The following is a 13,184-nucleotide window of genomic DNA, read 5'->3' as shown; positions in this document are numbered from 1 at the left end:
CATGATTTATACGTGCTTTTATTCCATTTCATTGTAAACTGGTTCACGCTAACAGAAGAGATTGTCCAATAATTTTAATAAATAATGATACAATATTTTATATTTCACGCTATAGTTTGACAACCTACTGATGATCACTTTTGCACATACTTGTCAGCAGCTATATAGGGATTTGGGCATTTTCTTCATCTCTATAGGAAATTGCCATAAACTTAACAAATAATCTCTGGAAGACATATTTGGCAAATGGGAATGTAAAAAGCAAATTAATTATTTATTACTGCAAGACATTGTTTCTCAGAGTAACACATGCATATGCATACTGAAGTGCTAAATGAGGCAACACCAAACTTTTAGGGTATTCCTTCTCCAGCATGGATATTATTGATAAAATAATTTATAATAATTGTGATTCTTGTTACACGATGTTTTCTCTAATTTCTCTAACGACACCATGTAAAACTTATTCATTGAAAGAATTTATTTTAGTTTTCTGGACTCCAAAACTGTTTCATATATAGGTTTAGTCGGCAACTTCTTGCATAAGGTTTCCGTGTGAAATAGAGAAACTGTCGCTCTATGGACACTATGCAGTAATACAGAATAACTAAACATACACCCGTTTATACAACTGGAAGATCTGGATTGACACATATTATATATATATAATATATTTTTGACAATATCCCATCTATACAGTCAAAACTGTATTACATATTACGACAAACAACATACACCATTTGTAGTTTGGCTGTTTCCCACATCCATTTAAAAATTCGACATTTGTCTTGTAAAGTTTGACACTGGCATAAGCCATGTTGCAGACGGTTCTTTCTTCAATGTTTACAATAGTCTTACAGGTCCCCCAGAATATCAGGTGAATAGTGACGACATGGTAGACGTTTTTTTTTTTTTATAAGAATTTCACCTATTCACGTTGTTGGTCTTGAACGTTCCACCTTTCTAATTCCGGGATGGTCCCGTGAAGTATCAGTCCGCCTGCACGAAGCGGAAGCCGGTCAAGGCATAGACCTACTCGCGAACGTCAGCACTAGAATTTTAACGCATTTGGAAAGGTCCGTGGTAATTTACCATGCAACGAATCTCTGTTTCCATCCCCAAATCCTTACGTTTGGTACTGTAGCACGGAATTTGATAGGCCAGGGTGTGTATTGTTCATTCTAAGAGCCGTCAGACTCTTGTTATACCAGTCATCCTCATGGGTGTCCTACAAATAGTGAAGGAAATAAATAAAATGTGGATCAAAATACAAAAGTGCCGCCATAAATTTATTTCCAATTAAAACCAACCCACAGTGAGTTTTTTTAATAAATCACCTTGCAGCTAAATCTTTTTCATCCTTGATAACCATTTAGAAGAAACAATAATAACTTTTAAGTGAGTACATTACACCATTTCGTATACATTTACGAAATTATACCAAGGTAGAACAAACGACCGTTTGTCTACTATGTGCATAATTGTGCAACCGAAGTAATTCTACTTTCAGGTGCTAATTCCACAAGGTACATCAAGGTGAGGTCATAATAAATATAACTGCGTGGACATTAAATAAACCGTTAACCCTCGATCACGCATACATATAACGTTTATATGTAGAATTACGTACGTAATTACGTAAGTAATGAAATATGGACTAATTGTGAAAATTCTAAAAATTAAAATGTGTTATTTTGACGTCAGTTTGATAATTTTACTTTTCATTTAGATATTAAACACTTGGTTATTGCGTAAACCTTGGGTTTTATGTAAGCCTATATGATAAGGTCAACATATGAATTCTCACCTGCAGAGAGCCGACCAGGTTATAGTCAGTGGCCATCTGGAACTGCTGCATCTGCCTGGGCATTGTGGACATCCCAGACATACTGGACATGTTAGAACTGGGCATAGAACTCATCCCCGAGAACTGAGCCACTGGGTTGTAGGCGGTGTTCATTTGTGGGTACCGGGGCATTACGTTGTTCATGGAATTCCCCGTGGGGTAAGGGTATCCTCGGGAAGCCGTTGGATATATATTTCGCATCATACCATTGCACGTGGGTATAACAGGTGACAAGGATTTGGCTAGCTGCTTTTCTTGTTTGCGGTATTTGGCACGCCGGTTTTGGAAACCAAACCTATTAAAGACATAGAATGAATACAATACTGTTACTATGAAGCAAGTGTTAATCAGTGTAAAGTGTGTTAACGTAAACAAATTGCAATAACAGTCATATTTGTTGTCTCGATTAGGATTTATTTTATTGAAAAGATTTTTAATTTATTTTATTTATTTTTGACCCTTAAACTAATTGTAATTTATACTGCTGAGTTTGCAAGATGTCTTGTGGGTGATTTAACATATTAGCATGCACAATTGCTACATCAACTGTATATCCGTTTTATAATACCTCTCGGGAAAAATTCCGTTCACATACAGTATCTGATATTTTCAAGCTACTTATGGAAAAGATCAGTTGTTTTAGAATACGCTTAAATTAACCTTATATTTCAGCGCAACGTATATAATTTTCAAAGATCCAGAAATATTCTGTACATGCGTGTCAGTTTTTTAAATCTATTTGGTGACAATTGGAAATATTATTGAAATTATTTTACAACAGTTTCGTCATATCCCCGAGGCAACTGCTGTTATATTGCATTGCTGTTTCCTTCCACGTGTACGGCTGAAATATTGCTTTGGAGAAAATATCTCGCATGCAATCTTGTCTTCTTATATGTTCTCATTATAGACTTAATCAGTATTTGAACTTAATGGTTGCATAAAATCACACAAATATAATGCCGCTGTTACCAAAATAAAGAACTGAATAAGGACCACACAATAGTAGATATAGAAAGCTTTAGGCTCATCCGATTGACGCTAATGTTAAACCTTTACTCGATTTCTTGTCTCTTTACCTAACTGAATTTGACATAATTCTACCAACGGCTTAGATGAGTCCCAGGGTTACACGAACGCTTAACGAAGTTTGCTGGCGACCTCATTAGATTAAGGGCACGACCACGTGATTTGCATATGACTTCCTGTAACATGTAATGGTTGTTTTTATTGCAATGAAATTTATTTGACTCAGTGAAATTCTTCATATTTGTTTGCTTCGTTTTCTTGACTTTTTTGTGCAATCCCAGCATTTCTACCAAAAATACAATAACCATTTTGTTCTTTAAAAAATATTCGTCCCCTCCAGCTGCAGGCCTTTGGTGGAATTCATTTTCTGTCTGTACCTTGAGGGATTTCTGCCGGTTAAAGGTTACCCTGTTAAGAACTTTTTCCCATCACGCTATAGAACTTTTTTTTCGCCGCGCGTAGATACATGGCACTTGTATCCGCCTGCCACATCATCGGTGTTACTTGGTTAATATCCTTCGAGAAACCCCACCATCCCTGGGCGAGAGGAGAGGCAGTTGTTCACGTATCGACTCTTCTCAGTTCAATACAAATCGATTAACTATTCTCATCCACGCTATTTCCCCGACCATTTTTGAACAGGCGAGAAATCTTAAACCCATTGACGAGCGTAGAATTGCAATTTCCTTCTCAGAACTGTTGCGTGAACTCAGAGCGTCTCAGCGCGTCGCATCATCTTCTCTTTGTGGATACTTCCTGAATTTTAAGAATTCATCAGGAGCCATCTCCTGCCGTCTCTGAACGGATCCAGCCAGCTCTTCTGGCGGCACACTGTCCAGCCAATCCGCCACCCAGTTCATTCCTCTCTAATCGAATTATTTTTTCAATTGCCAACTCTTGGTCATTTGGGTGTCTATTCATTGGAGCCAATTAACGACTTTTGTAAATAGCTCCGTGGAAACCGATAACGACAAGGCTATTGCACCTGTCATGCTAACTCGTCGCCAATGAAAACTGTCGTCTGCTCTCAGTCAATTGAGCGCGTGGAAAAAAACATGGATAACCCTTTGGCACGTGTAGAAAATAAGGAAAATGCTATCAACTCTAACACGGAGGCCCGTCACTCTCGCATCCTTATATGCATGATTTCTAAGAACGTAAATATGAAAGAAACTTTTTCGAAAACTCTCCCATGTGAATACGTTTTCCTCGTTTATGAATATGGCGGAAGGCAGCCAGACTAATCCAAACGTTGGGAGATTTCAAGATTCCTGAAATAGTTATCATCCTTTTACCGGTTTTTGGAATATTCCCCATTTGCAAGAAGTAGTCAGCTTTTAAGAAGCTGTTGGGTTGTGTCCCCGAGCACGGTGTACGCGAGCAAAAGGTTACGAGCTTGGACGACGCGCTGGGAATACACAAACGTGAAGACACGTTGCTCGCTGACCTTTCTCCGGGGAACGGATAGATCTCTGGGTTTTATGAATTCGCCGCAAATGCACAGAGAGGTCCCTTGAGAAAGAAACGGTAAATGAATATTGACAAGCGACCTAACAAGCAAATCCTTTGAACGCCACCGAGGAGCTGAGGAGGGTTCTGGCAGAATTTGGTCGCTCCGAATCAAGAGCAGCGCATAGAAGCGTTGCCCCTAGCCTAAACCTCGGCAACTAATGCACGGAATTGAATTTTAAAATCTGCTTTTGGCAGTCTGCTAGCTAAATAGTTTCTTGTCGACTCGCTAGACCTTTCCGCTTTGCCAACCTATTCCCCCAAACACATTTAAACATTTTGCAATTGCCTCGGCCTATTCTTACCATGATAACATTAATGTTCGTGTATTGTGAAGGTCGTGTGTACGAAAATGATTTTAGTCTCACGGTCACCGCCCAATATACCTCGAAAATAAGATTTGCTAGTGATAGCATATTGTAAATCAGCAAAGAGGGGCTAATGAATATGTAAATGAGAACATACAGGCCAGATAAAAAGTAGATAGTGTACTGTTTCATTTCGTTGAGGTTCTGCTTTTGTTATTCTAGTTAATAAAATAATATTGAACGCGTTACAACTTTTCATTTTTTATTAATTCGTCGTTCAGATAATACAGTGTGGTTTGGAAGATCTGCACGGCTTGTTATTATATCTACTTGTCGTCGGATAAATTCAATGTATTAAATATGTGAAAGCATCAGAAAATATTTGAGATGTTTTATCTAAATATTTTATATTTATATATAAAAACCAGACCATGTATGAGATGTAAACATAATTACGGAAATCAAGAAACAATTAAGATTAAACAGATTTTTAATATACACAGCATAATTTAAAATTTGTCAATCATTCACTTTCTGCATTTTACTATTCCCCGGGGAGGGGGTATTTTCGTCTCCCTTTTTTCGTCGAACTTCACTTAAAAAGTGGCCAGTTTCTGTAGATTGTCGTCGCCTTTATTTGTCTTCTTCTTTCTATAATTTTCTCAATTCTTTGTTGTCATGGCAATATCTACTGTTTATTATGTTTTTTTTTTGTTTTCAGGTAAATAGTGTAGCAATTTAACACTATGCTACATATAACAGATACATGAGATAACAGTAGTTTAGGAAATGCAATTTTCCACGCCTAAAAATGGTTAATACGATTCATGTATGTGGAACGGTGTTCCTAATACGAACTGTGTCAATGATGAAAATGGCTGGCGGATTTGGTAGAAGGGCTGTAACAGACGGCGAAATGAGAGTACCATACTTTGACTGAACATACGGCAATACACAGGCTCATTTAGCGGGCTGTGGCGGAGAAAATTTTCACTTCACAATAACAAAAAACATGGGCAACGTTAAAATCTTGAAGAGGTCTTAGTGCCGAGTCAATTTCTGTTGTTTCCAAGACATTCAATGCTCTGATGTGGCTGTAGCAGCTACTGGCATCTGCTACGCCAACATGTCCCCAGTCATCCGGACTGGTATCCCTCAGGGCTCTATTTGCTCACCCAATAACAGTAATAGTCGGCACACAACAAATGAAATCTTCTAAATGCCAGTCGTACATAGTGAAACTTAAAAAGAGCTTCACAGACTGTACTGAAGATAACGATATCTAGGCTTCGACAAAACGTGTACTTATACGAGCAATTTAACATACGCGACAGTAACTGCGTCATATTGATGTTGAGTTTATATTCTCTTACAGTATTTATCAATTAACAAGATGCCGTGTTTCTGCACTAGTCTAATTTTACTTAAGCGCAAATTTCTCAAGTCCAGGCACGTTATTTATATTCATTCACCGAAAACTTACAAATGCGTACTGTGTCACATAACTGTACATGTGTACATGTTTTTGTTAGTGTTCTTCACCAATAAAAAGACCTATACATTTTCCTGCGCCTTTTTCATGAAAACATTCAAACAGACATGTGTTTATCGTATGGGGTTGATTCTCCACAAAAACTATTGTAAGATTTCATTTTGAAATATGCGACTCCGTGATGCGCTTCCCAAATAAATATTGATGTGGTATTTATCACTAGGGCCGCCATAAGAATAAAGCAACATGCACATCCCCACCAAAATAGTGGGTACATAAATATTCACATTGATAAGCCTTTTGTGTATGGATCACAAAATACTTTTCTTATATTCAAGCTCCATGGCCTAACATTTGTCAATAGTATATTAGTATTAAATGGCTTCTGTCACCCTCTCCCCCACCCACCTCTACTATTTAGCCTTTGTTAAATACATCACCTTATAGGCAGACAACACTAACATGAAGTACATGTCAGATTATAGTCCAACCAACACTGTCTAGGAAAGTAGTTCGATTTATTTTTTCAGAATTTTTTGGTCCTAGTTAATTGCATTTGAAATTTTGGATTCTAAGATGGACCTTCCTGAACATATTTGTAACAGGGACGTCACATCAGGTTTTTGATAGCTGACACACATAGACTGCTAGATATAATCAATGAAAAAACACAAACATACAGAAATATGAACGTGTTCACCGAATGGACCTTGAATCGAATTATTTCATGCCAAAAATATACATGTGATCCTCCAGATCCCAACAGAATTAGATATTTTCAAGTCATTTCACTGGGCTGGAAAAATTCGAAAAAAAAAATAAATCGAACTATTTTTCTGAACAGTTTTTAATGGTCTTTCATCTGGTACATACTTCATTTTAGTGTGTTCTTTGCCTTTAAATAAACAGTTGAAGACTGCAGTTATAACAGTTAGTGTCGTTATTTCTGCATTGTGTTAACAGCGTTCAGTTTACATTTTTCGATATGAACACACACGACTCTTCGCTCTTCACGACAACTTTTAATTCTATTTAACGGGGACACTATAAATTAATTAATTTAGTTCTTTTAAACCATTTAAAAACATCAGAAAGCTGTGAAACACTATTCGTTGCAACACTCATAAATCCACAAAGTACAGGTTTTGCATTTTTGGTTCAAAAGAAGTAGACCACTATATAAATAAGATACGAATCTCAAATCGCCCACTACCGGCTATGAACTCATGTCTTCTGTTTTCACCAAATATATATATTGGATCAGTATATATTTTGTAAGATTAAAGTTTAAGTTTCGCGGGAAATGCATGGTTGTGACCCCATTTGTTTTGCAACTTTTTGTGTTACGTTTGCTAGTTTAAAATTAAGTGCAGCACAGCTAAGTTATATATCTTATAAAATTTATTTTCTTACAGGATATGATGGGATCTCCTCGTTCTGTTGGATTTTTTTTACTCACATCGCTAACAAACTAAAATCATTTTAGGAAGTTATATAGTCTTTTCGATAGAATTTGCCTTACAATAGGACAGCCGTTTTGCTCTTTTAAAATTTTAAATTTTAAACTAAAATGAACTGGTCTCACTGTTTAAGAAATGTCAAGCATTTATGCATTTAAGCATATCTTCTTGAAAATGTTTTTTGTGACATTACTCCAAGTCCTGTTTTCATTCAAAAAGTGATACCAATGTAATCACGTGTTTTATTTTATACAAAAAAAATGTTATGTCTTTACATTTCAAATATTATTGAGAATAAGAATGTTGAGAGCATGTGGTTGTTAAAATATCTAATGCTATAATTTTTATAGTTGTTAATGCCACACAGGTCTGGAGAAGGATATGTTTCGTAGGGCCAAAACAAAGACATGGTGAAGACAACCGAGCTGGTATTTAATAGCTAGTCCTAACCTGTATTCTGGCTTCGTTCAGTTTGGTGATCCTGGCGAGCTCTTCCCGACAGTAGATGTCTGGGTAGTGACTCTTAGCAAAGGCGGCCTCCAGCTCCTGTAGCTGCTCCTGGGTGAACGTAGTCCGGTGTCTCCGGCGGGCGGGGGTGGGGCAAGAGCCCGGGGTGTGCCCGCTAGCCGAATTCACGCCGCTACCGCCACCCATTGATGATGATGAATTCACTCCCTCTGCTTTGATCTTTTTGAAGGCCCCTTCTTAAACAAAGAAAACAGGCAAATTATCAAAAATTTCCGTTTTGTTGTTTCCAGAAAGCTTTACATGAATTAAAAGATGCTAGTAATTGCATTTGCTTCAGTGGACATGTATATACTTCGCTAATTTTGTTTAGTTTTGGTTATTTCAAACGAATTATACGTTTTCTCTTAATATTTAATATTGTTAGCAAACCCTAAATAAATATTATAGCTTTATCTGCTGAGATTTAACATGGCCTGGGATTCAATTTTAACGCGGTTCAGATCTCAAGTTTTGAATATTATTAATAGATAAATGAAGTCGTTAACCCATAGTGCACTTAAATGTTTCTCACATTCCCCAAAAATTGAAATATCAGCAAGAGAAGAAAACATTTTGCCAGTGTTTTTGTTTATTGTTTTCAATAAATATTTAAACAAAAAGTCATTTCAGCATTAATTGTCAATGAGTATCACACCCTTCGCTATAAGTTTGAAAAAGTTAACATAATACTGAAAATGGAAATTGATTTTAAACCAAAATCTAATATACAAGATTATACAACATTTATTTTTCAAACCATACTGTGAGGGACATAAATTATTCGTTCTAAAAAATAAAAATACTTGTATATAGTTCAATGTTGACATTATGCAAGAATATTAATAGACACTAGTAAAACAAGTGTTTGGATTTAAATATGCCTACATACATCGGGATATATGACGTGAGTTCGAAATAGTTCTATGCAAGTCAGTTATCCCAGGAGAGCATGATTGTCTCAGCATGCCTAGTTTTCATTTGCTAACAGTTAATACGGATAATTGATGTTTGTAGAATTATAACTTCCTTCTTGTTAACATGTTCCATCAGTGTTACAAATAATCCCTCGAAATATGGTCAACATATTCATTGGACTTTAGCTGTAGAAATGTATAAAAAAAACCGGCTTCCAATGAAAAACTTTATAAAGGTAGGATGTTTCTGTCAGCATAAAAACATTTGCTGTATATAAGACGGAGAATTGTGTTGCATATACTCTGGTGTCAATAGCAAGTCCGTGTAAATCACTCAAAGATTGGCTATAATCTACCTCTAAGATAAAGTAAAAGTAAATCTCCGGAGATTCGCCCGTACGGTTATAATCAGCTCTGTCTGTAGGAAACAAAACGTTACTTAAATACACAGTTTCGGTTTCAATGGAAACCTTTTATCGTCGGCTATAGCTGTATTTTTCTGCCCGTAATCTTTTGTTCCTGAATCATGTTTACATTGTGTTTGTAATCGTCTCCCAGCAAAAACTTTTAAATCCGCCTTAATTGAACAGGTTAACCGAGAACAATGAGTGATAAATTACTTAGCAGTTGTGCAGTGTTTCTACACATTGTTATACCCTCAGTAACACTGTAATCACTAATTGACGCCAGCCCACCTTGTCCATCCCGATACAACCTGGACAGATGGTCATACAAACTGGTGCGTTTAACAGATAACAAGCATATTTTGGCTATGATCTTGCATAACAGTGATCAAACTTGTACAGAACGTTAGTTTTGTGACATTCTGGGTGCTTGACATCGGCCTGTTGGCGTTCACCGATTTCCCGTAGCGGGCGCATGTTGGTGGTCTGAATTTAACACCTTCTCTCACCACCTCGCCACAGAGCACGTGCGGTATTCAGTGTGACACGCGACCTGCACCCGACACCAATCTGTTTTCTATGCCTTAGTTAAAGACCTCATCTCCTTTTGGAGAAGATAAAACGGATGAAAAATTCTTTCTTGCATCGGAATTTATGCCGAAATAAAAACAGTTTGTATGAAAATATTATGATGAAAAAAAAACAGTGAATCAATAGTTTCTTTTTTCGTAATTCCTGCTTGACAATATGTAGAAATGGGTTGGATTATTTTCCTAAAATATTAGGATTTTGCGAAGAAACAAAAATAAACTGTTGTCTATTTGATAAGAAATAAAAAGAATAAATTTGGTTTAAAAAAAAATGCATATCTAGCGCCGTACTTACCCACATCCATGAAAATGTGTTTCCTCATAGTAAATCGTCATATCTTTATAATGTAGCATTATGGCCGACTGCTTCGAGGAAAACAATTTGGACATCGAAGAATACAGAAGCACGGTAAGTGTACACATTCCCAATGCGCTCTATGTAAGTCGGCCGAGATCCCCTCAGTGCGACGTTCAGCTGGCTTAACGCCACAGAACAAGTAAAAACCAAACGGGCAAATTTTAAAGAAATCCCGGGACGTAAAGTGAGTCAACTTCGTTTGGAGTCTTACACAGGATTGGCAAAACGTAAGGAGATGAAAGCTGGCGAACATTGCTTCGTTAGTTCGACCTAGAATTCTTACCGGCGAGCATTTAATAAAATTAATTACTGGTCTGATACGATTTTCTACTGGACGCCAATCGCCACAGCATTCAATGGAAAAGCTGCCTTTCCGCCGTTACATAGGTAAAGAACGTAACAAGAAAATGCCATTATGGCTGATATTTTCTGGGATATTGCACGTTGCATAACTACGTTTGGCTTGGGCTCGTTACTGCAAAAGGTTTTTACCGTCCTTTTGGCCGCTGGAATTCGCGTCGCAGATCTCTTTTGGCGCATGTCATGGAGAAAGCTTCGAAATGGAATTAGTCGGCGAAAAGTAAATTATAGGTATTTGATTAGAGTTAACAGGAGCGATTCGGGATATTTCGTCTCCACTACATAACCGTTGAAAAATTAGATCAATTATCGAGGTAAAATATGATTTGGCATTTGGATCGGGTTTCGGCGGTCTGGTAAGTGGGCGCCGAGTGGAGAATTTTCTCATTTCCTTTGAAAACTCTGCAGGCTGAGGAGCAGATTCCAGGTAGAGTGTGAAGACAAGAACTTACCGCTCGGATCTGGCATTCCCCTCTGAGATACAGGACCTCCGCTGGTTACTGTGGGCTCTAGGCTGTACAGCGATGTAAAATCATCACATTTCCTCTTATCTACTCGGTCGTCCAGTCTCTGTTCCTCGGCCATGTTATCCAGAACTTCGGCAAAAATGCTTCTCCAAAAGTCTCACGAAATAGAGGTGACGGTGGGGAGGATTGAAACGAAGACCTGCAACCTCTGTCGTGAAAGAAAAACAGGGGAGCGGTGGATATGAGAGTATGTGTGTACAGTGACCAGTAGAGCACTGGAAAAATTAGAGTAACTAATGAAATTTACTATCTCTTATATTTATAGCCCTTATGCAGTTTGTTGTTACACATAAGCGTGACTTTTTGCCCAGTAATCGTCCAATCAAAATTGTTTGCCTCCATCGCTGGCGGCCTGACCTGTGGTCGATAGCGGCGCAATTTGATTGGCCGGCGTGGCACCAGGGCAATGCATGCTGATGGAGGAGGCGTGACTGGCTCGTTGTAATGTCGAAGACACAAGACTCCCCTGCTCACTCGGTGGTCCATCAAGGGGATTTTACCAGCTACAAGACATCACTCTCTCCGCTGTTTAAAATTACATGGGAGTTCCTTCCCATACAAAATTACTGATATTAAGGGGGAGTCGGTTTTGACGGACCAGCTGTCTACTCTGAAACCGTTATACTCATTGTCCACGTGTTAACCAAAGCTACTATGATGACAAGCGCTCGGTCTACCAAGAATAATCGTGCTACACTTTATACCCACAATCCTCCAATAAAAGATCGTTTGTGTTCAAGAAGTTATTATCACACAGGATGTGTATACACATATAGATAGCCGTAAAGTCAATGAAAAAAAAAACATATATGCAAACAATAAAAAAAACCATGAGTACAAATTCTCAAATAAAACTGATGATATAACTTTCAGGTATCGTAAAGAAACGAATGCAAGTCATCTGTTGTTATGTCGGGAAAATAAAATGTATACATAATTTATAACTATATGGCCGAACCAGCGTTGGCTAAATATAGGAATGTAAATCCACACAAATACAGACGTTGTCTTCATATGATTCAACATGATTATTATCCGACCAACCTTATCATCTAGCGATATTATAAAACACAGCGAGAGCAACCCGAGTGGCATTGACTTCAAGACGACATACATTCTGCATATGTGATCATCTTACTTAAGAAGATACAAGTTTGTGCCATTCCTAGAGAAGATTTACAAGACGCTTTAAGACATTTATTTCAAGTGCTAGGAGACAGGGCTGTATTTATAGTGTGGCCATTGCATTCCACATATACTCGTATATTCGAGAGCTGAACATTTAGCTAATATAAAATGGATTGATTTTGAATCAGTACACATGTACTGATGCAACAATATTTGCTTACCTGCCTCTCTATATTAGCAATTCAGATTTGTTTGTGGTTATCTATTCCAATTCATTGCATTATTACAAACAGAAGCGCCCGTTTAACGTAACAGTTTCTAACCTCAGTGCCTTAAGGAAGCATTCAAAAGGTGGTGAGGTTTACCCTTTATTAACACAAATTATTTATGGTAACGGTTTAAGTATACCCATGTAATATTAAATGATGGGGTAAAGATTGGTACAAGATTGATCAGTTTTCTTAGCTTCAATACCATGCAATCGAATTACTTCTAACTACTTTATTGAATAAACCTCGTTCTGTGAGAGCAAAAGAGCCTATTGGGTATACAACGTTTAGCCGGAGGATACTTGACGTCAAGTGCACAAATAAAAACATCCACGATTTCATGAGAGGCAATCATGGGCTTATGTCAACGGTTTGCTTTGAAATCGACAGGAAGCCACGCGCTACTAATCGCGGATCGTGAAACGATCACTGTACACGCGCGCCTAATTAAGACAACAATAGAAGACGATTGTTAGCCGGGTA

The 13,184-nt window shown here is 37.6% G+C and overlaps 1 protein-coding gene across 1 annotated transcript; it reads right to left on the bottom strand.

Moving 5' to 3' along the window:
- Positions 1-1,126: 1,126 nt before the first annotated feature.
- On the bottom strand, positions 1,127-11,362 carry LOC135466986 (homeobox protein unc-42-like). Its single transcript, XM_064744740.1, is given in 5 exon segments — positions 1,127-1,228; positions 1,823-2,134; positions 2,136-2,141; positions 8,095-8,348; positions 11,230-11,362. Coding segments are annotated over 5 exon segments (807 nt in total).
- Between the last annotated feature and the right edge of the window lie 1,822 nt (positions 11,363-13,184).

Source organism: Liolophura sinensis, chromosome 6 (genome assembly GCF_032854445.1).
Source record: "Liolophura sinensis isolate JHLJ2023 chromosome 6, CUHK_Ljap_v2, whole genome shotgun sequence".
NCBI classification, from domain to species: Eukaryota; Metazoa; Mollusca; class Polyplacophora; order Chitonida; family Chitonidae; genus Liolophura; species Liolophura sinensis.
Note: the sequence above shows the minus strand (reverse complement) of the source record. Positions and strands in the feature narration are given on the sequence as shown.